General features: G+C 40.6%; 1 protein-coding gene across 1 annotated transcript in view; it reads left to right on the top strand.

Moving 5' to 3' along the window:
- The window catches only part of DNAJC3 (DnaJ heat shock protein family (Hsp40) member C3), a 42,418-nt gene extending 15,886 nt beyond the window's left edge, over positions 1-26,532 (top strand). The window contains exons 5-12 of the mRNA XM_054056702.1: positions 7,138-7,290; positions 8,603-8,784; positions 10,583-10,702; positions 11,852-11,957; positions 12,059-12,179; positions 18,845-18,977; positions 20,047-20,195; positions 22,462-26,532. Of these exons, the coding sequence (XP_053912677.1) occupies positions 7,138-7,290; positions 8,603-8,784; positions 10,583-10,702; positions 11,852-11,957; positions 12,059-12,179; positions 18,845-18,977; positions 20,047-20,195; positions 22,462-22,619 (1,122 nt within the window). The 3' untranslated portion in view covers positions 22,620-26,532. The remainder of the gene's footprint in view (positions 1-7,137; positions 7,291-8,602; positions 8,785-10,582; positions 10,703-11,851; positions 11,958-12,058; positions 12,180-18,844; positions 18,978-20,046; positions 20,196-22,461) is intronic.
- Positions 26,533-27,816: the final 1,284 nt, after the last annotated feature.

Genomic DNA, 27,816 nt, shown 5'->3' with positions numbered 1-27,816 from the left:
GCATATTCCTGAAGTCTGTCAAATCACAGTGGAGACTCTTAAAGGCTTTCTTTCGTCCGATCCCTCCTCCATTCTCTCTTGCATGTCATGCTCCTTGAAAGGCAGTTTTAAGGGATCTCAGCAGTTTAGAAGATGCATCCCACCCATGTAAACAGAGGGGAGGCTGATTGGTAAACTTTCCCAGCTTATAACAGCAACAGTTATGTTTAAAGCTTGAAAGAATCATTGAACCTATCCTTTACATATACACTAAAGGACAGTTTTACTATTAGAGAAAGAAAGAAAGAATTTAAGGGTATGAATTTTTTTTTCTACACAGTTTTATAGTGTGTAGGAAAAGTTTCCTGAGCACCCTAAACCTCTTTAAAGTTATGTGGTTGAAGCAGAGCAGTTTCTTTGTTTGAATGTTCCTACACCCTGTGGTGTAGACATCACTGTCCCATGAGGCAGTGCCAGTACGATAGCAGGCAGGGGGAATGCGTGACTGGAAAGGATGGGAATACTCCTTTCAGGAGCAGAATTTCTTGAAACCCCAGCCTTCATATGTTATTTTTATAATGCCTTTTTTGTTTCCTCCTCTGTACTTCCTTCTTGGCTGAAAGGTGGCATTCAGAATTATGCCTTGATATGTTAAGCAATACTACATATCTAGAAACCTCTCCTTTGGCTGACAGATGCACCAAGCTGAAGTTTGGTACATGGGCCAGGTTTTTTTTCTCTTTAGCCGTAAAGAATCACAACTCATTAATCTTTAGAAGCTCTTTAGCTTTTTCCTTTGCAACTCAGCTACCAGTTTGGAAGTTTAGGACCTAGAAGGTAATAAAACTTTCAACACGAGTCAGCGGAGGTGTCTAATACTTGTGTTCGCTGTGTTCGAGGATGGAGCAGGGGCTAAGCAGAAGTCCTTAGGTGACTTCAGGAAGCCATTGCTCATAGTATATGGCTAGTATTGATTTTTCCACTCCAGCTTAGGGTGTTGTCACAGATGGAAGTACTTTACACGGTTATGATTTAGCAGCAATTTAGAATTTATTGATAATTTAAGGTAGATGAAACAGAGCTTTACCAGTACTTAATAATAAACCAATTTAGTATTTAACAAGGTGATTTTATGGAATGTATTATAATCAAAACAGCAACTTAACTATAGATTTGAAATTTGAGATTCACTCCTATTTACTACATAGTATAATAAGTACAGAAATATAGAAAGAAATGTGTACAAAAAGATACATTAATATTTAAGCATAGTATCAACAAACACAGTTACAAAGATATATACATATATTTAAGTATACAGATAAAGGGATAGGTAGAGAGACTAGGCTGAAAATTTCTGTCTTGAGATTGGTGAGAGTACTCACATGTGGTGTGCTTCAGCATTCCAGACAGGCAATGGTTGGCACTTAAGGGGACATGACTTTGCCTAAGGCCTTTTCGTTTGCTGTGTTAGCAAGTGAGATTGTGTACTACACTTGAATGGCATCCCAACTCAGGGAGACATTAGTGGTCCCAGCCTCCTGCCAGCCAGAACAGCTGAAAGGACCTTCCATGTGATGACTTACTTATAGGATTTTGGGATGATTGACTTTCATCACATATTTGAATATTTGTTTTGGTATTTTATATTCATTTTGGCTGCATCTAGGTAGATGTAATTCTGGCAACTTTTACCAATTATGTCAGACTACCTTACTTGGGCCACAATCCAGATATCATCAGGGGGTCACTGGTGGTTGGTCAACCTTTCTCACGCAGTGAGGGGGGGTCTTTTTCCAGGCACACAGGATCTTTAAAGCTTAAAGAACAAGAACGTTGAAGTGCCCAAGTGCTCTGGGTAACTGCTTCATGGCAATGGATATTCTCAGTGTGCTTGGGTAAGATGACCAATAGTCAGCTCCCTTCTTGAGATGATAAGGGAGTCTTTCCCAGGCACAGCAGTTTGAGGTAGGCCAAGGATGGGAATTCAACCCCATGAGCCTGGTTTCCACTGGATCAGCAAGTGGCCCAGAGAGGCAGGGAAGGTGTTAAAAGTGAGTCAAAAGATGTGCTGAGCAGCCTAAAACTGTCTATGCCACAAGCCTTCTTGTGCTCTAATGTCAAATTCCTTCTGTTATTCAGAAACTACTAACCAAAACAGAAGTCAACAGGACAGATCTGTGGGCACATCACTGATGTCCAAGGCCTCAATCTATGAAAGCCTTGGAATATTTGTTTTATCTTTAAGCATGTGATTTTTAGTGAAAAATAAAAGGAATGTTGGTATACTTTGGTTGATGGAAGGCTTTCTGAAAAGGTAACAAAAGCAATGCAAATCCTGGCAGCGTTTTCCATATGCTTTTTAATATTGTCTGTGACCCTGCTTGTGACCTAGAGAAAATGACAAACATTTGAGTTGCTGAGTTCTGCAGAAGGCATAAAAATAGAACAGAACTTCTGCCTAGTCTGTTGGAAAGTGTGGAAGGGACCAGGTTGTTACATTTCTTTTGTCTTCATATTTTTGTTTGGACTGAGTTGCAGTTTGTTGCAACAAATACTGTGAATTGAGGTGTTCTAAATATGCAACTCGGTCTCCTTTGGAAGCATAAACGCTTAAAAGCTGGCAAGGGAAGGTGCTGCTTTCAGCTCCACTAGATGTCAGCCAAACCTAAGTGACTGAGCACTGTATAGCTGCAAATTTTCCTCTGGTATAGAGAAGTTCTCAGCTATTGGAAGGTACACTGGGCTATTGTTTTCCATGGTTGGTTGGTACGTGTAATAATACTAGTTTAGATGTGGGTGGACTGCAAGTTAGCCTGATTTGAGTAAGTTAGTAGCCAAGCTTGGGTTGAGTATTTGAAGCTCTTAACTAGATCAAAATAACATCAAATTGTTTCTGAATACATTCCTTTGTGTACTGTGATCATCTGTAGCTTCCTGGGTAAAGAATAAAAGATATTTAAATATTTCCTTGCTTTTTTCGATCTGTCTTAACATCATAGTTGTGTTACTTTATATTTTCCTTTGCTGAGGCACAGCTTTCCTTTGTGCACTGTTCTCAAGTGCATGGATGGACTCAATCGCAAAGGTCTTTTTCCAACCAAACAATGTTTTGATATTAGATAACACAAACCAAGTTCCCCTCAATACTTTTTACAAGCCTAATAAATTTATTTTCACTGTATTTACCAGTGTCAAAACATGAAAATTAAACAGCCTTAGAATTTATAGATGTTTGCCTGTGTTAGTGGCACTGCACTACTGTATACAAGGTGTGGAATTAGTGTATTTATTACATTTTGTTTTTTTTAACAATATCTTGTTCTTTTAAACAACAGTGTGTAAGAGTTTTTCAGGTTTTTAGAGTCTTTATAATACGTACTTACATCCAGGTTGCCCAGGGAAGTTGTGGATGCCCCCTGCCCCCCACCCCCCGGAGGTATTCAAGGCCAGGTTGGATGGGACCTTGAACAGCCTGGTCTAGTGGGATGTCCCTGGATACGGCAGGGGGTTGGAACTGAGTGATCTTTAAAGTCCCTTCCAACCTAAGCTGTTCTGTCATTCTATACTCAAATGCTACTGATGAATTGCCTGCATATCTTTAATCTATACTCTTTGAGAGTGTGGGTTTTGAGTTCTGTTTTTTTTACTCAAGGTAGCTGTAGCTCTTTTTCATTAGGATTCCTGTACTAAATGCCCAGCCTTTCCCTGTATTGTTGATGGACTGTTGCAAAGGAAGGTGTAGGAATAAGTTGCTGGGAGAGTGTGACAGGTTGTGGTAAGCTGTTGAATTAACTTAGCCATGTTTTGTAACTCTTCCTGTGCTTCTGAAAAACACATCCTGAAGGGAAAAGTCCTTACTAAACCTTATAAGCAGGACTTAACTTGAACCATGTTCATGATTTCCAGTTCTGTTCTGTTCCAGTCCTGTATCGGTGTTCTGTGTTTGGGGATACTTTTTTTTTAGCATACTAACAATGTTGTAAAGCTTTGTTAAATAAAATGTATATTGCTAACCCAGAAAGCATGATTGTAAACTACATGTAGGTGTAACACACTGAAATATGTAGGTTAACTCAGACCGGCACATGGCATCATCAAGATAGCAGCATCCACACAGAAAATGCAAATGTATCCTGTGTAGTTTTAACATTGGTCTGGCTTGTGTTTGGTTGCTGCCAATATATCACTTCGGCTGTATCTATGGCCTCTTATTAACAATGTTTTTCTGAAGTAATGCTACATTGTATTTTTCATGTAGCTTCGTGTGTAGCTTTTGTAACTTCTGTGTGTGGTTAGGACGGTCATATCCATGGACTCCTGAAGTACAATCAAGTATGGCAGGTTTGGAGGCTGAGGGTGGGTGTTATGTTGCTTCCTGTAACCAGTGTGAATTGTTTAGCTTGTTGCAACACTGTTCTGATCATAAAACTTGTCAATACTTTGTTTGACTGCAAATGCAAGACAGCCATTCCAAGGCTGCCTACTTTGAGTAGAAATGATCGAAGCACTTCCTAGATGCAAAGAAAATGCTGGGTTTCATGAAGTGATCTACTAATACCTTATCCTAGTGTCATGGATGCAGCAAGGTAATGTTGCCAAGATCTGAGTGAAGTCCTTGAGATAAAGTTCTGGAAGAAACCAGCTTCATCACTGAAAGTAAAAGGGAGAAAGACAGATGCACATGTGAATGCTTTTAAAGCTCAGCTTGATAAATTGATTGGGGGTGATGATTTTGTTCCCTTTAATCTTACTTCTTTGGAGAGGGGGAAGTAGAGTTTTGCTTATCCTAGGTTGTCTTTTCTGCCTTTTACTTGAGACTAGGCTATAAAATAAAGCAGCATCCATAGTAGTAAATCTACGATAGGGGATTTCTTGTAGTGACAAAGCCATTGCTCTGTACTGGCCTTTGCTTTCTGTAAAGGAATTATGTGCAGGTTTAGCAGGTGGGGGTGGTAGTGAATGAAAGCTGCTCGTAACAGACAGCTACCTCTTGTTGCTGCAGCTTAAACTGCAACTAATTTAGTATTCTAATCCGAATGTAGTAAACATCAAAGGTAGTAAACCTCAAAACAGAGAGCAGAAAGACAGAACAAAATTGGGTAAACCAAAATGAAAGTATCAATGATTGCATCGCATTTGCAGCTTTTTCCTGGGAACTGAATGAAAAGGTTTCTTTTTGCTTTAGTTAACACTGCTGATCAAAACATTGTAGAATACACTAATTGTTTATTAAGAGTTTCTGAATGTATATTTTAGTCATACTGTAGCGCACATATGTTTGATGGCTTTAGTTTGAGTGATAGCTTGAAAAGTTTCCCATTCTTTAACTGGACATATTACCTAGGATATTTCACTCAAATGGCCTTTGCTATTGGAGTTGTCTGTATGATTTTAACATTGCTTTTCATATTCCACTGATGTTTTGCTCCAAATAAATGACAAGAAACATACTGCATGTCTCAGGAGTGCACTGTTACCGTGAGATACGTTTAAATGGAAGCATAAAGCTTGGCCGTAGCAAAAGCTCTTCATTTTTAAGAGAGAAAAATACTGAGAAATTGAGTGAGAAATTAAGCAAGTCAGGTGGAACTGAAGAGTTCATGACTTCAGAGAGTTTTGTAGTCTTGGAGCTTTTAAAATTACAAGTGCGGAAATTTGCTTCTTACTACAAGCTCCAGATTTGGGGGAGAAAGAGGGTGTACAGCATCAGGGGCTTATAGCCAAATTTTCTGTTCTAAACAGAAGAAGAGCTTTTTGAAATATATATTGGGAATTAGTGTACAAAGAAGAAAACTCTTTGATCACATTCGTCTCCTCTTGCTGAGGCAGCGTTAGGGGATAAAGGGAAATGTTCAGGTCCAAGTACAACTTACTTTTTGTCAGAGTGAAATGAAACAGCTGCATAGGGTTCAAAAAGATTTAAATGAAGACTGTAAGACAGGTGGGACCTGTGTATGCTTTTAATGTTGCTTTTAGGCTTTTTCCTTTCATATACTTAACTATAGTTCCTCTGGTTTTAATACTTAAAAGTTCTGAGGTCTGATGTTAAATTATGTTAGAGACCTAAGCACAAAATATGAGCATTTGAAGAACTTACTGATGAAGAAAAAGGAAGGGGCCACTTTGACATCAGGGAGAAAAGAAAACGTACTGGATGACTTTGAGGACTTGGTAACTTTAGTCAAGAGGCTGTATGTGAGGTGCAAGGTAGTGCAAGGTTAGATTTTTAAAAAAACCAGTGCTTTAAAAAATAATTCAAGTCCTGCTGATCAGCCTCTCTTGGGACTTTGGAACTTGTTCTGATCAGTAACAAGTCTGAAGGCAGTGCCTTATTCAAACTACACTAAAGTTACAAATGACTTCCTGGCTTTGCAGGGGTATGACTAGGATTTTTCCTGGCTCATATTTGTCTTCCTGGGTGAAAGCAGAGTTGCCTATGAGAGATTTTTGGTTTTTTTACATTTTCTTTGAAAATAAGAAGCTGCCTAAAAGTAAAGCAGGCACAGTGTAACCCTTCTACTTTCTCTGAGTGGGGTTAGAGAAATAAATCTTTGTAGACAAAACTTTAGACTTGTTTAAAACCACATGTGAAGTGCATAAATTCCCAGCTGATCTCAGTTAAGCCTTTTCCCCATCTGTAGCATCTTAACTTGCTGCCACTCTTTCTGGAGAAAACACATCTTTACAGTAACACTATCTGTGATGTGTTACTTTTGTTTCTGTCTTGATTCTATAAATATGTTATGTGTTTAAAGTGAGCTATATAATTATACCATATGTATGTACTTTCTACTGATGGAGTCCAGAGTTTAATAACTGTCTGCAGAGAGATGAATTAACTAGGCTAGAGTTTAGAGGTCTGTGATGGGGAACATTCCCCAATTCCAACCAGTGATGGGGAACAAGGGCTGTTGTGTATGTATGATGCATCCAATGGTAAATGATCGAGCATGGTGGGGGAAGAATTAGAATTTTTTTGACTTCTGACAACTCGTCTTGAAACTAAAATTGTCTGGTGACATTTCCAGTGGAGTTTTAAAACTAATTTTGCTTTATTTGCAGCTTTAGTCAGTTTTCCGTGATATGAGTATTAATGGGACAAAAAGAAAATCTTGAACATGCATTTCAAGTCGCTCTCCTTGTTAATGTTTGCAGCTCAAATCCAACCCTAGCAATAATGAGGAAAAAGAAGCCCAAACCCAGCTGACAAAATCTGATGAGCTACAGCGCCTGCATTCACAAGCACTATCTGCCTACCAGCAAGAGGATTATGAAGCTGCTATTTCTCTTCTTGATGAAATCTTGGCAGTAAGTGTTAAGTAAAATGGTACTGTGAAGGGGAAGGAAGAGCTCCTGTCTGATATCTGTGTATTTTTCTTTAATAACTTCTTCACTGATGTGAAAACACTTGGTGTAATTGGCTCAGTTTTGCTGAGCACCCTGAGTCCGTAATGAAGTTGGAGAATAGAGAATGCTCAGCACTAGCTGCAAAAAAGTCAAAATAATAGATTGTAGTTAAGGTTAAACATACGACTTCAGCCAGAATTCTGGAATCTATAACTTTCTTGATTATTCTTTCCCTTATTTCCACAATTCAGTTTTTTCTTCAGGAAGCTAGGGAAAAAAAGTTGCTCTCAAACCAATGAAGCCAGGTATAGGAGGCATAGGTTTTTTATTAATCTAGGTATTTTGTTGCCTAGATGCAGGTAATTTTTGTCTTGAGGCAAATCAAGTAACAAAAGATCAAAAAAGTAATGAAGTTAAAAATGTACATAACTATCTAGATTTTCAGTTTGTTCCTTCAATACCTGTATTTGTTGAATTTTGATCAGCATAGGTAGTCTGGTATGGTAAGTGTAAATAATCATGTGGGTGTTTTGTGTGTCTTCTAGAAATATATATTAAAAGATAGTTAACTGCTGTGACTCTCCACATAAAAATTAACACCACTGACTGGAATTTGCAACACTCTAGCTTTTGGTGAAGAAACTGCCTAAGTGTGGGAGTTTGTTTATGGGGAAGGAAGATGAAGAAGCAGAAAAGCATAATTCTCTAAAATGAGCCTCATTTGTTTACAAACAAAATATAAGTCCCAGAATAAATTTTTTAAAACAGGTTATGACAGGCAGCTCCTTTTAATTAATTATTTTTGCCATACTGTGGTTGTGTTACTGCTCTCTGTATCTTTAAAATCCAGATACTAAGGTCAAATCTTGTGTTGCTGAATCTTACCCGCAGGCTGCATTCTAGAGGACAACTGACAGCTTGGTCCTTGCTGTTCATTACCCCTACTCTTTTGGGAAGATATAATAATTTATGATTCTCATATCCTTCCCTGGAGGCTGAGCAGACTGTCCCGGTTTAAGCAGTGCCAGTAGATTTCATTCATCTCCCTGCATGAGCTCAATAAATCACAAATTTTTCAGGTCCTTATTTTCTCACTGGGCAGGTGCATCACAGCATCCACCAGGAAGCAGAGATGCTAATTTCATGTACTCTGCGTGCAGCTTGAACCTTATGCTATTGCAGTTGGCAAAGTGAAATTAACTGGGTTTTTTCTTTGGGGGGAAAAAGTGAAGTGTTATGGACCAAAACCAAGCTTTAATTTTGATTTCTCAAGGTTTGTGTTTGGGATGCAGAGCTACGGGAACTTCGAGCTGAGTGTTATATAAAGGAAGGGGAACCAAGCAAAGCCATTAGTGACCTGAAAGCTGCTGCCAAATTAAAGAATGATAATACTGAAGCCTTCTATAAAATCAGCAGAATATATTATCAGCTGGGGGACCATGAATTATCACTCAGGTAATTTTACTGTTTGCTGTAATTGTTGTGATTGAAACAAATAACGTGCTGATATAGGTCATGATAAACGGCGAAATATCTACATTGTCTGTCTTTTGGTTGGGGTAGCAACATCGATCTGGATCTGATAAAGGAAGCTCCTTTCCAGAAGCTAAGAACTGACAGTGAAGACACCATGTTTGTTCTTGGTGTACCAGCTATTGATGCTTTCTAGCACCTTGTTTACTTAAATAGAAGCCATAGTGCAGGTCTGTCAGAGTTGCTTACATTTACTATTTTTCATCCCTAGTCAGTGCTGCAGATAACTGCCCTTTGCCCAATCGGGCTGTTAAATCCATACTCTGTGCTCAGATGGACAGATTATATAATGCTTCTTTTCACACACAGTGGTTTCTGTGCAGCTCATCATCTCGGATACACTACCTGCATCTCTGGGTTCCTTCCAATATGGTTTCTGCCACAGAATCTCTTCAGTAAGAGTTGCAGGGAACTGAAAAAGCCTGAGTTTCTTTTCTTGGCAGAGTATGACAAAATGGAAACTGAATGTGATTATAATTGCAGAAATTCATTTTATAGCTGGGCAGAAGTAAACGCTAAGTGACTGATTGGTTTGCATAGGAGATCCCCTTTCCAGAGTATATTTAATCTTGGAAGCTCATAGGTCACTTCTGTGGTGACATTTGGTAGCTGGCCGTCATGTAGCCTACTGATTTGAAGGGTAGGTGTTTTTTTTTTTTTCCTCTGAAATCCATGAATGGACTTTCTCTGTTAATAATCAAATCTTAAGGTTTTTCAAGTACAATTGAGAGTAGAACAGAATCCAAACAAAGGGAGAAGCCTCTCTTATGTATACTCTGATATTATTTTTTTTTATCAGTAAGATATACTAAGAAAGAGTTCTATAGCTCTTGGTCTTGCTGGGTGATTAATCTTTTCCTTCCCTTCGTTATTTACTCTTACCTTTACAGGCTTAATGATTTTCAAATAATAGATGTTTTTGTCTCTGATTAGGAACAAAACAAGATTTTGTAATCTCTTTCTGAAGATAACACCTTGGTTTTGCTATGATGACTCTGATAGGAAACTTTTGTTCCTTCATATGATTGGACGAGGATATGAGCAACCTGATCTAGCAGAAAGTGTCCCTGCCTATGGCAGGGGGATTTGAATGGATGATCTTTAAGGTCATTTCCAACCGAAACCACTCAATTATTGCATTTTTGAGGTTTTTTGAAAGACTTTTGACTATTCTAAGGTGTATCTGTTCTAATCAGAATCTGGTTGAAGAGACTTTACAGTGAAAAGTCAGGCGCAGGCTTGGCTGAGATTCCACCAAACCAAGAGGAGGTTTGGGTCCTAGCTGAGCTTTGTCTGTTTCAGGCAGCATAAAATACACTTTAAAGCAGGGGTTATGTAAAGTAACGGAGTTAACTATACAGGAAAATTACAATCGATTGTATCTCATGCACCCTGGGAAAGAAATTATGTTCAGGAGTTATTTTTCTTCTGCTGTTTAGTCAGTTATTAATATAACACTTCCCAATCATTGTGTATTTGGCAGTACAAAATAATTAAAATCAAACCCAAACAAATACCTGTATATGTTCTGGAAGACTTTTATATCACTTTAAATTCATTTTTGGATGAAGGGAGATATTGTGTAAAGCCAGCTGTTGTTCTGGCCAGCTTATAGATACTGCATTGTGTCTGTAGGTTAAATTTCATAATGTGTAGTGATGCATTTCTGGTTTTTTTTGTTTTCTTTTTTTTTTTTCCTTCCCTACCTCCCTGTGAAAAGTGAAGTCCGTGAGTGTCTGAAACTGGACCAAGACCATAAGCAATGCTTCTCTCTATATAAGCAAGTAAAGAAACTCAATAAGCAGATTGAGTCTGCAGAGGAATTCATCAGAGAAGGCAGGTAAGTGTTCACTGCTGTATTAAAAAAAAAAAATCGCTGCTGAGACGACAGCTTATTGATTGAGGAGTTAAGTGATGCTTTTTGCATCTGTCAGTTGAAGTGGATAACTTAAGCGCAGCTCTCAAATTACAATTAAAATAAATATTGACTTGCATAGTGACAATCCTATTCTGATTCCTTCTGATGTCACTGTTTTCTCTTTGTGTACTTAACTCCTTTGTGGAGCGGGCAGCAAGACCAAGATATAATATGTAAGAGCTGAAAAAAATACTTACTTGGCACTGATGAGGCCACACCTGGGGTGCTGGGCTCTCCAGTACATGAGAGATGAAGCTGCTGAGAAAGTCCAATGAAGTGCCACTAAAATCATGGAGGGACATCTCTCCTGTGATCAAAGGCTAAAACAGCTGGAACTCTTCCCCCTGAACCTTCATTGCTACAGGGGGATTTCATCAATGTATATAAATACCTGAAGGGAGGATGCAAAAAGGGCAGAACCAAGCTTCTTTCAGTGGAGCCTGGTGACAGGACCAAGGGCAGTGGGTGCAAACTGAAATCAGCAATTTCATTTGAGCATAAAGAGATGCTTCCTGCCACTACCTCGTTTCCACTGGTGCAGGTTGCCCAGGGAGGTTGTGGAGTCTCTCCACTTTGGAGATACTCAAAATCTCTCTGAACACTGCCCTGGGCAACCAGCTCAAGGTAGCCTTTCTTGAGCAGGATGGGACCAGATGTCCTCCGGGAGTCCCTTCCAATTTCAGCTGTTCTGTGATTAAAGGACCACATCTTTAGAATAAAACCGCCTAGTGACTGCAATGCCTTGATAGCAAAAATGGATCCAACTAACAGGCTGTTGTCTGTGCACACTGAAGAATGGAAGTCATTCCCTTCTGCAGAGGCATGCCAGGCGTAGTACCTGCTCTTCTGTCTCATAGCACAGAAAAGGGAATGGTGGTGTAATTCTTGAAGTAGCTGACAGTTTTCCTCATGCTGTTGTCTCGCACCACGCCTTTAAAACTGTTAAAATTAAGATCTGTTGCTAGGAGAATGTGAAAATCTGTGACATTTAAAACTTTGTAAATTAATTGCAACACCCTGAAATAGCCATTGCATTTCATGATATTTTGCTTATCTTTATGATCTAAACAGGTATGAAGATGCCATCAGTAAATATGATTCTGTAATGAAAACTGAGCCAGATGTCCCAGTTTACGCTACTCGTGCCAAAGAAAGGATCTGCCATTGTTTATCAAAGGTAATTTGCTTATCTCTGTTTGTAAATTTCTTTAAAACAAAACCCCTTCCCACACCAAACCCCACAACTACATGAATTTTGTTTTGCTTTCTCATCCCTAGAATCAGCAGGCTACTGAAGCCATAAAAGTCTGTACAGAAGTTCTGCAACTGGAACCAACCAATGTGAATGCTCTGAAAGACAGAGCAGAAGCTTATTTGCTGGAAGACCTGTATGAGGAAGGTACAGTTGCATGCAGTTTGCAGATACTTTTTTGTGGGTGTTTTAAATGCAGTCAGTGTTTAAAAAAAATTATAACATGCACTTTGACTCTACACTGTGTCGTTATCCCTAATCAGTGCTGGTAGTTGCAGATTTACAAAAATATCTGCAGGTAATTTTGTCTTGATGAGTATAAGTGGAATGTACTTGTTTTATCCACGGTGGAGTTGTCTTTACAACAGTGGGCTACGTTCAGGCTGTTTTATGAGACTGTACAGTTTCCTCAGCTGAAACATATCATCAGCAATATCAGACACATTGCATTTAGAGATAAAAGGTAATTTGCGTTAGGGTGATGTAAATATGTTTTAGGAACTCCTTTTTAATGTCTTTAGGTGTCAGCATGAACAACAATACTGTTCTATCCCCTGGCGTATGTTGAGGGCAGAGGAAGATAACAGCCATTGCTTCACCTCCGTGGGTCTCTGTAGTGCTGCTAAGAGCAGCAGAATCATAGAATCGTTTGGTTGTGAAAGACCTTTGAGATCATGGAGTCCAACCGTATCTGTGGACTACTAAACCATATCCCCAAACACCTCATCTGCACATCTTTTAAACACCTCCAGGGATGGTGACTCAACCACCTCCCTGGGCAGCCTGTGCCAGTGCCTGATAACACTTTTGGTGAGGAAATTTCTTCTGATGTCTGACCTGAACCAGTAAGCTGATTTTTGTTCCTGAGGCTGCAGATACTTAAGCTCCCTTTAAGTATTGACTATAGGAAAGGTGGGGGAAACTTTTTAGAAGGGCCTGTAGCGATAGGGCAAGGAGTAATAGTTTTAAACTAAAAGAGAGGCTTGTACTAGATATTGGGAAGAATTTTTTTTCCCTGAGGGTAGTGAAACACTGGAACAGGTTGCCTAGAGAAGTGGTAATGCCCCATCCCTGGAAACACTCAAGGTCAGGTTGTATGGGGCTCTGAGCAACCTGGTTGAGTTAAAGGTGTCCCTGCTCACTGCAGAGGGGTTGGACTGGATGACCTTCATGGTCCCTTCCAATCCAAACTATTCTATGATTTTCCAGATGAGGTTTCCATGAAGTGCATACTGTTGTTACATGGTCCCATCTACAGCCTTGGAAAGTAGGGACTGAGTAATGGGTGTCTCTAAGTACACCGTTATGTTGTTACCTACCTTCTTTAAGAGTCCTAAGTGCTAATGTGCTATAAAAGAGTCTTAAAAATTTAGTTTAGTGAATCTCATTTCCACAAGAAATCAGGCTTAAGAGGGAAATTTGGCCATCTGGCTGTTCCATCCCTGTGCTCAGTCATGCTGCAGTTTTTGAAGTGTTGGGCTGTTTTAGACAAATGTGATGAAGGAGAGGACTGGTAGACTTTAAATCTGCAGAAAACTAGTTCCATTAATTTTAGTACTCTTAAAACAATTTTTCTGTATTCTGGGACTGGATCTCTTGCTTTACAGCTGAACAAAAAAGTCTTTTCTATTTAAACATTCATGAGGCAGCTGTTCTCATTAATAACATGCTCACATTTTTTTGTCTTTTTGAGAAATTAGTCACTGAGAGATGATATCACCTCTTGAAGCTCACTTCGAAAACAGGATACCCATTTTGTTCTTTTTAGGCCCCCTTGACTCAAATGAAAAGAGGCTGGTGTGGTTTCAGGCAGTCCTTTTCATCAGCCCTGTAGACTTTGTACCTCTAAAGTGACCTAATCTATCTATCTATCCTCTATCTATCCTAGTCTCTCTTTGTTAAGGCTGGGAAGCCTTCTTCTTCATTAAAAGAAAAAGGGTGGAAGTAAACAGCATTTTGCAGAACTGATGACCTTTGTACAAGGGGTTTACTTAAAGAAACCCATATGTGAGAATAAAACATTTTTCTGGGTTTCTCTAGGGTAATTTTTTTTGATGTTTGGATCGTTTAGAGTTGCAGCATAGAATCATAGAATCACTAGGTTGGAAAAGACCTTTGATATTGAGTCCAACTGTACCAGTCCACTACTGAATCATATCCCTAAGCACTTCATCTACCCATCTTTTAAATGTCTTCAGAGATGGTGACTCAACCACCTCCCTGGGCAGCCTGTGCCAGTGCCTGAGAACCCTTTTGGTGAAGGAATTTCTTCTGATGTCCAATCCGAACCTCACCTGACGCAATTTGAAGCTATTCCCTCTTGTACTGATTAGAATAATAGAATGGTTTGGGCTGGAAGGGGACCTTTAAAGATCATCCAGTTCCAACCCCTTGCCATGGGCAGAGACACCTCCCACTAGATCAGGCTGCCCAAGGTCCTATCCAGCCTGGCCTTGAACACTTCCAGAGCGTGGACATCCACATCTTCCCTGGGCAACCTGTTTCAGTGCCTCACCACTATAATTGTGAACAATTTCTTCCTAATGTCTAATCTCTAAATCTTCCCACTTCCAATTTGAAGTCATTCCCCCTCATCCTTTCACTGCATGCCTTTGTAAGCAATCCCTCCCCCGCTTTCCTGTAGGCCCCTTCACGTACTGGAAGGCTACTATAAGGTCTCCCTGGAGCCTACTCTTCTCCAGACTGAACAACTCTAACTCTCTCCGCCCGTCCTCGTAGCAGAGGTGCTCCAGCCCTCTGATCGTCTTGTGGCCCTCCTCTGGACCCATTCCAACAGTTCCATATCCTTCTTTCCTACTCGACTCGACACAGTACTCCATGTGGGGTCACACAAAAGTAGAGTACAAAGGGAGAATCACCTGCCTCAACCTGCTGGCCACGCTTCTTTTGATGCAGCCCAGGATACTTAACATGAACCTAAAAGTAAGACTCAGGAACATTTTAGTGTGATGAAGGCCCCCTTTGGGCATTTCCTTGTCTTTTTCTGTGCTTCAGTACAGTGGAAGTAAGCTTTGCTGGGAAAAGGGAATTTACAAATGAATAAAAAAAAAAAAACCCACTTCCCTAAAAATGTCTAAAGGTGGAGAATACAAATCTCCATAGATTATGGCTTGCACAGAGTTTGGTTTTTTTTTATTTAAGAGGAAGAAAAACAAAATCCAGAAAGTAAAAGGAGAGTTGGATGGGACTCTGAGCAACTTGATTGAGTTAAAGGTGTCCCTGCTCACTGCAGAGGGGTTGGAGAACCGAAAAGAAAAATTAAGATTATATTTTTTCCCCTCAAGGTATCTTGAGCTCAGAGGGTAGAGAGAGGGTCAGGCCAAACAGGCCCTGCTGTGAGACTTCTTAGATGTACCTTTTGCTTCTTACTAGGGGGCAGAATTGATCTGTGATGAATCTCCATTTGGATCTTTCTAACATCTTCTATTAAACCCTCCTCTATTTCTGGTTCCTCTAGGGTGAGCGGATCTGTCAAGTCTTGCAAATTAGAGGAAAAGTTTTGTAACAGCCTACTGTACAAATGCACAGAGGCCAGTTGGTCTTGTGTTGGAGCAGAAGCCTTCCTGTTGTGGGGTATAAGGAAACAGATAGGACACATCTGGAATCTAGGATGGCTTTTTTCCTGGACTGGAGCCTGCTGGGCTTAGTCTAGCCTTGTTCTGAGTGGACAGCTGTGCTAGAGTGGAACTGTGCTTGTCCAATCCCTGTTGTTTAACAAATCCCCTGCCTTCCTCCTGCTCTTGATAGCAGTGACATGGCTGTAGTTACACTCTGCCTTCCAGCGGTCTCCATAAACAATATTATAGTCCATTAACATTAGCCTGCCTGAAGGTGTCTTCACTTACCCTTCAGTTTTAACTGCTGTAAAATGATGGCAGATTTTTCTCTGCTGTAGAGAACATAAAGCAGTTAAAATTGTAGTCTCATATTTAAAGCGGCAAACTCATTCTGGTTCTTTCCTCAAGAAAACTGCAAGCTGGAGGTGCCTGTTTTCTTGTTTAAAGACAGGAAATTTCAAAGTACTTGTAATTCAGAACTTTGAAGGTGATTGTTAAATGTTCAAGATTCACTTCAGTATGTATAGCCGAGTTCTGTTCCCCATCAAATGGTTTTAATTACTTTATAATCACATGGGATCCAGGGCTTGTCTACAGAGACAGATGTGTAATGACTCCCTTTCTGGCTTACCTCATATAATCAGGAGTCTGTCTAAAGTAGACAGCACAAGTTTTGTCAAAAGAAGAAATAAGAACGTCTTGCTGTTTCAAAATCAGTCAGGACATCCTTTTCCCATTTTCCACCCAACCCTACTATTGTAGCAGTCCTTGTTTCAGTAAGAGCACAGGCTGGTTCACTTCTTGCTCCCACAAAGATAGCATGGATGTAGGTTGCGTGCAGTTAATCATGTTTGATAGGAAATCAGTTCTGCATATGGAAAAATGGGTGATCTTGGTTACTCTGTTTCAAGGATGCAGGCAAAGCAGGAAAGCCAGTTAAGGTGTTCAGAGACACTTTGTGATTGCTGTGTGAGAGATTGTGAAGGCTCTTGTGTTGAAAGAGGGAGAGTCAGATTTGACTAAAAGTATTTAAATTGAAAGTTGTACTGGAAGCTGGTTGTTTCTTTCATGTCATGGGACAGGAGGAAAAGAAGAAAGGATGCTCTCTGAAATAGCAAGCCAGTAAGAAACAGCAGTGATTCTGGTGTTGGTTTGTGAGGTAATTGTGCTTTTAGAGATACTCATGGAGAAGAATTGATTAAATATCTCATTTGACATGCTATGAATTAGTAATTTGGTTTCACAGCAAACCTCTTGTGGTCAGGAAGCTGTCATCTGCTTCCAGTGCTCATACCTCAGGTGAGGAGAGCCATTAGCTCTCTGAAAGAGGAAAATTCCTGCACTGGAGAGTACCATCAAAACTGAAGTCTTTTCCAGCTGAGAGAGAGTGCAAAATGTATTCACCCTCAGGTGTGCTGGGTGCATCCACTCTGCGGTGTGTGGCACTAAAAGCCATACCTTCCCATATGCGTAATGCTTGCAGACTTTGAATAAGGGAGTCAATTTAAAAAAGAAATCTAGTACTGTCACTGCAAATACTTGGCCCCTGAGCAGCTTGATTTGGGCAGCAGCGCACGCTGCAGATGTGCTTGGTGAAGCTGAGCAATCTGATCTATGTTTGGCAGGACTTTCTGATGGGACCTCCTGTTAGTACATGAAGTAGATAAGTACGCCAGTGCTTAAACTTACTGTAGTGATAAAGCAGCATAATGAAATCCCTGCATTTTCATTATTTTTATTAGTTTCGACAGCATATATTTGGCAGGCATATTAGCATACAGTCCCACTTGATGCTTTTTTTAATGAGTGGACAGATTATTAAAAATATTAGCAGAAGGCAAAATGCTTTGTTGAGGCAGCAAATGACAGTGTCTAGTGATGTGAAAATGAATAGAGATTTTGTTTTGTTTGTTAATAGCATATGAAATCATTGGGCACTGGAAATACTTTTTGGATTTTGTTTTTCAATAACGAAAACAAGATTACAGTGGTATCAGATGTCCGGGTAATACAAATTCATTAGCACTTCCTGCTGTCTGGCTCAGAAACAGCGAAAAACAAATGTAACACCTGCTGGGAAATAGCATCTGCTTGGAAATAATCTGATGCAAGTACTTCGTCTAACTTGAGAAACCTAGGAGACTGGGATCTGCAAATGAGACTTGGAGGATTATAACAGTGAAAGAAGAGCAGTCTCATTAAAGACTTCAACAGTTGCTCCCCTCAATAAATCTTGATATCGAAGTATATTTAAACTCGGTGTCTTAAGCATTCAGTTACCACTTGAAATAATAATGTAGTTTGCTTCAAAAAGAAAAGCATAGATCTGGAATTTCTGCAGAATTTGTGAATACGTTACAGCACCTCTTCTGCTTTCATTCCTGAGAAATGTGGCTCTTGAAATAAAAGCAAGAGCATGCCTTTGGGAAAAAAAAACCAAAAAAACCCTTTACAATATAAGTGTCTGTATATTATGCAGAGGCGTTAAAAGCAAATATTTGTCTTCTGCTAACAGTATGAACTTACTGGTAATCTGAAATCCATCTTTATTGCTGTTAAAGAGGAGAGAGGCTTTCTATCGTGTTGATTGAGTGCAGACTGTGGGAGAAGAAGCAATATTAATTTAAAGACTCTGTATAAGGCATCCTTCAATTGAGCAGCAGTGTGGGACTACCATTGTGCAGTGGGTTTTTTAAATGCCAGTTACTAAAATGCTTCTTGCCTTCTTTTTGTCCTAGTCTTAGAAGCTCGTTATGTTCATCCATTTGACTGTTTTAAGATCTAGAACACACTCTGACTTGCTGCTCATAACCTCCCTTCTTCCTCCTTTCTAAAAAATGTAATCATAGAATGGTCTGGATTGGAAGGGACTTTAAAGATCGTTCAGTTCCAACCCCTCTGCCATGGGCAGGGTCACCTCCCGCTAGACCAGGCTGCTCAAGGCCCCATCCACCCTGGCCTTGAACACCTCCAGGGATGGGACATCCACAACTTAGATTAATTATTAATGAAGCTAAAGAAAGAAAATTACCTTATTTATACGTGAAAATGAATCTTCTCCTATTCCCAGTTTTTCTAATTTGGAAAAAAAAAATCGTGGCAAGTTGAAATACAAGTTTTGCTGTTTATGTATGGTAATAGGAGAACTTCCGTTTTGGTGAGTGGTTGAGTTCTTTATACAACTGTTCACAAACTTTAAATTAATCTTTTTTTTATTCACTTTTTTAATGAAAGCTATTAAGGACTATGAGACTGCTCAAGCCAATAGTGAAAATGACCAGCAGATTCGGGAGGGGCTGGAACGTGCCCAGAAGATGCTGAAACAATCACAGAAGAGGGATTACTATAAAATCTTGGGAGTAAAAAGGTGAGATATTATCTGAGATGATGACTTGAAAGTTGGTTATTCAATGAGTACATTTAGGACTGATCACTTCTTGGATTTGTTCTGCTGAGTGTTTGTTTTTGTTCCTGTCTCTTGCTGCCTTCACTTTCCTAATGAACCAGTCTAGTGTAGCAATGTTGAGCTTTTAAGTTGCATTTGTTTACATTTCTTTTAGAAAAAAAAACAACTTTGGGAAGGAAGGAACTAAATCCCTTGGTGAGAAATTCTTAGTATGATGATCAAGAGTCAGGTGGATGAATTAGGGAAGAAAGGAAGATTGGGAAGAACAAAAAATAAAATTGTGGCAGATGTTGTGATAGATAAGAAGAGTTGAAAGGACTAACTGAAAGGTATCTGAAATCCTTTTGCCATTAGCCTTAGGAGTCTCAGAATCACACAGAATCGCAGAATGGTTTAAAGACCTTTAAAATCATTGAGTCCAACCATTGATCCAGTCCTGCTAAGTCCACCACTAGACCATGTCCCCATGTATGACATCTACTTATCTTTTAAACGCCTCCAGAGAAGGTGGCTCAACCACTTCCCTGGGCAGCTTATTCCAGTGCTTGAGAACCCTTTCAGTAGAGAAAGTCCTCACAATATCCACCCTAATTCACCCCGGCACATCTTTTCTTTCTAAGGACCAAACAGATGTCCAGTTCTGAACTAGTATTGTTCATCCTTCCAACCCTGAACTGATTTGATCTCTACTCTTTGTGCTTTTTGTTACTTACCTGACTGTAAGTTCTTCAGACTAGGAAGTGTATTCTGCATAGTAGCTGGCAGTAGTGTCTTTCCAAGGAACGTAAATTGGTGGTGAAGGAAAGAGTGAGTAATCTTTGTTTAAAGTTGCAACCTGGTTCCTCTGTTTTTCATGTGAAGAAGAATCTTCAGTGCCACTGCAGAAGGTGAACTAGTACCTCATAACTTTCCTGATGCCTTTAAGTATGATGCCTTAAGTACTGTCTCAGTGTTTAAAATAAACTTGTAGATTTACTAGTGTGGCATATGAACAATTAGAAAAAAATTAACTGTAATTTTATCCATCCAGAAATGCTCGAAAGCAAGAAATCATAAAAGCTTACAGAAAGCTGGCATCCCAGTGGCACCCTGATAATTTCCAGAGTGAGGAGGAGAAGAAGAAAGCAGAGAAAAAATTCATCGATATAGCAGCTGCTAAAGAAGTCCTCACTGACCCAGGTAACAATTGTTCTTATGAAATTACTTCATTTTTTTTCAATTACTCTTTTACAGTAATGTAAAAAGGCAGCAAGTGTTAAATCATAATGAATGTTGCAGCTTCCCTTTTTCCCTTTCTTCTCTTATCCATCTTGAGAAATCAATACTTGCATCCAATCTATGGTATGAAGTCAGCTGTAAACCTGGAATTGTTGTTTCAGTGACTTCTGTTTAAAGTAAAAAATGATTACTTCAAAGATCTCTTTCTAGGATCCTGTCTTGCAGGGATTTCCAGAACTGCTTAGCTCTGGAGATGATTATTTTAAGGATGTGGCTGTCTCTTGTTCTATTGCAAAGTACGTTTAGATTATAGCAACACCTGAAGTACTCCAGAGAAAACCTTATAATGTGCCCTTGTTGTGTGTATCAAAGCCTTGACGCATTCTGCAAACAGATGCTCTGCAAACAATGTTTCCCCGAGGCAGGAGACTGAGTTCTCCATTCCAGTTGGCCTGAGGGAGGAGAGGATGCCCTCACTGCTTGTTTGTGGCTGGCCTAGTCCCTAGGAGCAAGACAAACTCTGAGGTCTGGCTGTCTGCTGGTCAGCTCTGGAGGAGGTGAAAAAAGCAGTGTGGTCACTGTCCTGGGAGACCCTGTTGTGTGGTGACTAGGAGATCTGATGTCTGTCTTGCCAAGAGATGAACAGAAGGAGGTTGGATCATTTAGTCTCAAGAATGTAATAAAAACCAGGATGGTGTGTTTATCTCTCCTTCTTTAAAACAAACAAATGCAGTAACACACAGACAGCCACCCTCCCCCCAAAAAACACCCTGAACCCAACCAAAAAAAACGAAACACCCTCAACCAGAGCCATCTGCTAAGTTCTTGTCTTTAAAGTGTTCCTGTATGGTCACTGGAAAGAGAGAAGGATGTAAGAGATGCAGAAATCTTCAACTGTTCAGGATGATCTAAATGATCATTAGACAGATGGCTGAGACTTTCTTGAGGGAAGGAGAAATCTGAGAGTGATAAACTGCATTACAAGCACTTCTGGGCAGAAACCGTTTTTCTGTGTTAATGTGATCTGTGTTCATAATTAGGAACACAAATTTGGCAGATTTATACCCTGGAAGTATTTGAGATGCTGTTTGCCCCGTCATCTCCTCCAGGACATGTTCATCTCCTTTCTCCTTGATGGTGTTTCTTATGTTATGTTTAGCATTACAGACAATTCAGCTGGGCAGGAAAAGTAACACCAGTCATATTTGGCTTTAGTAATGCCATCTATATTGCTTTCCATCTCTTCTTGCTGCACTGCCATTCTCTCCTTTCATCCACATATTTTTTCCAGGTCATTTTCTGGCTCTAGTGACCATGTTGATTATGTAAAGAACAACTTCTGAAGCCTGTGGACCTCTGAAGCTCAAAGCTTTGGTTTGCAAGCTGCTTATCATAGGGCTTCACTTTGAGGCTGTCTTTGACATTCCTCTGCCAACCAATCTGATGATTCCCCCCTGACTTGCTCTTTTGCTTCCCTTTTTGGCCCAGATAAAACAGGTGTCCTGAAAAAGTGTTGGGTGATCAAAAACCTTGTGGTGTTTGCAGGCTGCTTGAAAGTTGTATGTGGGTGTAAATAACAGAGTAGTGGTGTAGCAGGTGATTTGTCTGTGGGTCTTGAGGCAGGCTTTCAACTTTGTCTCCACTGGATGATAGAGCTTAAAGAAGCAGCCTTCTGCCTCCAAATTGCTGTCCCCCCAGGCAGCTCTACCTGAATGGTGTGTGGAGATTGAAAACATTGGTGGCTCTGCATGCTGACTTTGATGCTGTTGCTGAATGATCAGTATTGGAATTCATTGGCTGCGAAGAATTGGCAGGATACAGCATGGTCTGTCCTCAGGCCATCCCAAGTGAGCACAGCTAGGAGAGAATAGGTCCAATAAACTCATGGAGGACAAAATGTCCCAATTATTTGTGGGATACAGTTCAAAGTGCAACTGTCCTGTCCTTGTTGAAATTCATACCTGTCCTATTGGTACTGTCTTACCTTGTGTGAAACTAAATGACTTGCTTCAGGGTTTTCATCCCGTGTTTTCATGGAGTTTAGTGTCCTCTGGATAGCTTTGAGAAACTTAAAGTAATTAGGTTCTACAGATGCTGCCAACACAAGTGATAATTGCAGCTCTCTGGCCTGGAAGGGTTCTCAGATGGTTATTGGTCATCAAAGATGCTTGGTGTTACTGCCCTAACTAATGTGCCATGATTCTACCTTGTTTTTTCTTTCCTTCAGAAATGAGGCGGAAGTTTGATGCAGGAGAGGACCCACTGGATGCAGAGAGTCAGCAAGGCGGAGGCAACCCTTTCCATAGGAACTGGAACACGTGGCAAGGATTCAACCCTTTTGGTTCTGGAGGAGGACCATTTACATTCAAATTTCACTTCAGTTAGAGCCAAGACTGTTTCTGCTGGCTGCTGCTGTTTTATACTTAATTCGTTGAAAAATAAAAAGTCTCTCAGTTCAAGACCCCAAAATCTTAATTTCTAATGTTGTCCTTAACCCAGAGTCTTACTGCACTAGAAGAAAACTCCTTCTTTCTTTTAGGATTCAGAGGGTTTGTTTTGTGGTGAGCTTGACAAGCTCATACTGGCGTGGGGGGTGCTACTGCCTATGTATTTGTTGTGGATATGCAGGACATGTTTATTCCTATGGATGGAAAAAAAACGTTAAGAGGCTACTTAGGACAACACTTAAACACAAATTTAGGACTCAAAGTATATGCTTAAAGATAAAAATGCATGTATATATTTTTCTGAATTGGGGCATAATAAATGTGGAAAGGGTAGTGATGATAGTCTCTAAGTTAACAAATCGTTAGTCGTCGTGCTCAGCGGAATGATCCATCTCTCAGTGTTCTTAAAAGGAAACCCTAGTGACCATGTGCTGTATTACTATCAGCAGTGCCATAGGTAGGGTGAAGAGGCCGCTTTTGGAAGGAGTCTGAACAATTGCTCTGAAAGAAGATGGCTTGTAAGTAATTGTGTTTGAAAATGTCTTAATCACTTTCTTCATTAACCTGATATGAATTGGGAGGGTTTCCTTGGTGATAATTGTCAACTATGAAAGTAAAACAAAATACACTTGATGTTTTTTTGAAAGACTTTCTGAGCGTGATTTGGGATGTTTAGGTATCATTTTTGAATAGTTCGCACTTTAACAAAATACCTGCTTGAGGTTTGGGCAAAAAATGCGATGTGACGTTTCCCTGACTATGCAGCAATTTGTTATTTCCTCTGTACATAAACTCAGAACTGATACAGGTGGTGAGGTGAGCATGCTGCAGACTGTAGGAATGCGGTATTAACTCTAGCCCTTCCCCTGGGATACAACTTCACCTTTGCTGGGTGAGTTAATCCAATGGGAAATCGTTGGAAGTCATTTTATGTAACAGTTGCAGTACTGCAATACCGGCTGCCTGTGTACAAAAAGGACTATGTTTCCATTGGGCCCCACCTCTGACTGAGTGACTTTTTCTATATGCAGGTAGCTAAAATTGGTTTAGTGTAGCGATCGAACTGTGTGACCACAACATGAGCTGTAAATGCTGTGAGCGAGAGGCCTTCTCCGTCTGTATCTGAGTATATCGCAATAACTGATGAGTTTCAGAAGCAATTTTCTTAGAGGGAAGAGTGACAGATCATCAGTGTTTTCTTGATTAGATTTTGACTGGAAAACAATAATCAGTTGATAGGAATCTTGTCTCACTTCTGCTCATAGCATTGGAAAGCATAAGCAGCTTCAGTAAAACATGAAATTATCAAATAAGGCCTTCAGTCTGAAGTGGGGAGTTTATTACGGTGAGCGAAGTCTGTTGAAGCCTAAATTGCTTCTTGGCTCAAGTACTTTACAAACGTAATTTTGACACTGTGTGGCTTGGTAAAATGTTTTTCAGTTTTTAAGGTCAGTGTTTGTTCAGAAATTTATCTTCAAGCTGAAGAGCATATGTGGCAATTTCTAACAGTTGATGGTATGAGAAAAGCCCAGCAGCCTGTTTGAACTCCAGTGTCGGATATTTTCCAAGTTGAATGACTTCCCAGAAGTTTGACTTTTGACCTGTCAGAAAGCTTTTTGTTTAAGCTCTGTAGAAGATTCTCAGGAGGCTGTTGATGCTGTTCTAGGCTGGCGTGGTTGTCCTCAGAGACAGGAACTCGCAGCACAAGAAATACCCCATTCCCCCACCGTATCAGCCGATGCAGACGGCTCTCCTCCATGCATGTGCTTTTTGCTCACAGCGAGTAGACGATCGCTCGGCAGCTTTCGCGTACAGCAGCCTCTCCTGGCTGTCACCAGTCCTCTGTCCCCGACCAGGGACCTGGACCCCAGCGCACTTGCTGCACGCTGGCTGCTGCTGGGTGGCTGTCGCCTGTCGTTGCTCTGGATAAACACTTTTATATCGCCTCGTTCACTGCAGAAGGGGCTGTTTTTAAATTAACATTGATCAGGGTAAGCAATATGTCACACTTTGCACAAACAGAGTGCGGTCCAGGTAGTCACAGTAAATAGTGCAGACAGCTGTGTTTGCAGGCTAGGGAGCTCCTGGAATACAGCATCTTTTAAATGACTGCTTTTGTGTAGCGTTTTTATTCTCATCCTTCTCTCCTTTTAGAAGCTATAGCTGAGAAAATTGTTTCCTGGGTTTTATTTATTTGGTTTTTCAAGGGAAAGGAATAAATTGAGAGCCCCTCATAGGTAAATTATTCCTCCAAGGCACTCTTAAAGCAGTGCCGGTTGGTTTCTGTAAGGCAATGAATGGGCAGTTCTGCTGTACCCTGGCAGCAGGCAGGGGTGAAAAGGATTGTTTTGGGAATGAATGGGAAAGGGAAAATTGCATATTAAAAGAAAAAAAGGCTTGAATATACCAGTACCTGAAGGGGCTGCAAGAGACCGGGGGAAGGACTGTTTACAAAGGCTTGTAGTGATAGGATGAGGGGCAGTGGGTATAAACTGGAGAGGGGCAGATTTAGACTAGACAAAAGGAAGAATTTCTTCACCATAAGAGTGGTGAGGGGCTGGAAGAGGTTGACCAGAGAAGTTGCGGCTGCCCCATTCCTGGAGGTGTTCAAGGCCAGGTTGGGCAGCCTGATCTAGTGGGATGTGTCCCTGCCCATGGCAGGGAGGTTGGAACTGGATGATTTTTAAGGTCTCTTCCAATCCAAACTATTCTATGAATGTAGTCAGAAGGAAGATGATGATTAAATGCATGAATGATGTTCATAGATTCCCTCTGCGAGAGGCAGTGTGTTAAAACAAAAAATGACAATGGAGAGCAAGGCTTTCTGATGCCGCGCAGCTGCTGATCACAAGAAGTGTTACCACTCCAGCGCTGTTTTTAAGGTTGCAGGTGCTGGCTTTTAGCTCAGAGGAACTTCTGAAAACAGCAAAAGACAGAGTTGTGTTTAAAAGAACAAAGATCTTTCTGTTTCAAAGATCTCTGGCTACAGCAAAGCATTTCCTGATCGGACTTTAGAAGTGCTGGTGCCACACAGAGTGTTAATGGGGCAGCGATGCACAAGGAGGCGGAATGTGCCCGTTTATTTATTTGTGGGTGTCTGTAGTGCAATAATGTACAGTAATTGACCATTGAAATAAATGTCTTTATTTTATAAACCCCGGGATGTGCACGAAGCACTGTTACAGGAATTGGCCTACATTTCGATGTGAAACTTCTCTCTTGCATTCTCTCATAGGGTTTAATGAAACCACTTTCCAACTTGACTTAAAATGAAAGGGGAGGGGAGCGTATTTTCCTTGATATGTGCTTAATACTGATGTGTTAATAAATCGGTATTAAAAAAGATTAAAAGTGAATTCTAAACTCAGCTCAAACTTTTGACATACGCAAAATAAGTGTGTCAGCTTCAACTTCTTAAATAAAAATCAAGCTTGTTCCTGTTTCAGTTTTCAGACCAAGTGTGTGGAATCAGAATTATCCTTCTCTTTCAGGCTGTGATTTGTAGGAGCTTTGCTGGGAAGGAGCCAGTATAGCAGCACTGCAGGTTAGTTGTATTTAAAAGTGCCTTACTGTAAGGTAGCGTTTGTTTGCTCTGTACTACACACTTTTATCCATGAAGTAGTAAAAATAAATGGGAGAATAATTTTCTTTTGCCCTCAGCAAATCTGAAAGTAGCAGTTTTATGTCTTGAGAAGGATAAGTAAAGCTAGCCGGAGATTTAACAAATGTTTCAAATTGTAAAATGTCTTTATATAAAATCATGAATCGAAAAAAGCAAGAACTGTTTTTTTTTCTAGAACTATGGGAATTATTTTATGGTATTTTTCACAATAAAGCTATTTATGATGACAAGAAAGCACTGTGGTGTGGTGGCCTGCTCTCCTTTTCTCAGCCTGCTCTCCAAGTCTGACTCACAGACTGGTTTGGGTTGGAAGGGACCTTAAAACCCATCCAGTTCCAAACCCCCTGCCCTGGGCCAGGGACACCTTCCACTGAATCACATTGTTGAAAGCTTCATACACCCTGGCCTTGAACACCTCCAGGGATGGGGCAGCCGCAGCTTCTCTGGGCAACCTGTGCCAGTGCCTCACCACCCTCACAGGAAAAAAACTCTTTCTAATATCTCATCTCCCCTCTTTCAGCTTGAAACTGTTCCTCCTCATCCTACCCCTGCACTCCCTCATAAAGCGCCTCTTCCTAGTTTTCCTGGAGGCTCCCTAAAATGAAGATTCGTGGCTGAGAAGTCTCTGAGGGAGCTGCTGGGACGTGTCTGCCTCAGAGTGAAGCTATAGCTACCCCCATGTGATGGCATGAGGCTGTCCTCATGCATGACAGCCTCAGAGCACACCTCCTCAACGAGTGGATGATCGGAGATCCTCAACCGCTTTGCTTCACTGGGATCTGAATCCACACATCCCACAAGTGCCTTTGAAGGGGGCTCAGCAGAAGATGGGGGCAAAAAAACCCCCCTGATATTTGCCATATCGGTGCCAAAGCATAAGCAAAGGGAGTGGTGCTGAGTCTCCTCCTCAAAGAACCTTTGGGTGAGAGGAGCAGGGCCTGGACTCGCCGCTGCTGCAGAGCTGGTTCCTGACTCTAGTTCCTGTCACCAGAGCCAAGTTGAAGAGTGTCATGAGCAGCGATCAGACTCTGACGTAGGGTACGAGGAGCGCTCCCCTCCTGCCAAGGGAAGTTACTCAAACGGTAGCTGCTAAACAACAGGTATGACAGGAAACTGCATGCTGGATGGGAGCTGCTGTCATGCTGGGAAGCAGGGGTGTGTGTCCCCCCAGCACTACGTGGCATATGGAAGACACAGTGCTGGATTAAACCAACGGAGGATTTGATCTAATATAATATAAAAGATACTGTTGTGCCATCAACAAACATTTCAGGCTGTCCACTGAAATTTTCTTGTGGTGGTTGAAATCCAGACTTTAAAAAGAGGAATAAATCATAATGACAAAGGATGAATAAGAAAAGAAGTAACTCTCTATCAAGCTTGGAAAAGTAAAAAGTCGTGGGGCGAAGGCAAGCACTTGATTTAGGAAAAAAGGTTAAAAAAAAACCTTCCTGAGAAATATTTTTGATACTAAAGCCCTGGCTCATCACTAATGTCCACTTTGTTTATTTTC

This window comes from Cuculus canorus, chromosome 1, assembly GCF_017976375.1.
Source record: "Cuculus canorus isolate bCucCan1 chromosome 1, bCucCan1.pri, whole genome shotgun sequence".
Classification (NCBI taxonomy): domain Eukaryota; kingdom Metazoa; phylum Chordata; class Aves; order Cuculiformes; family Cuculidae; genus Cuculus; species Cuculus canorus.
This window is presented reverse-complemented; position numbering and strand designations above follow the sequence as displayed.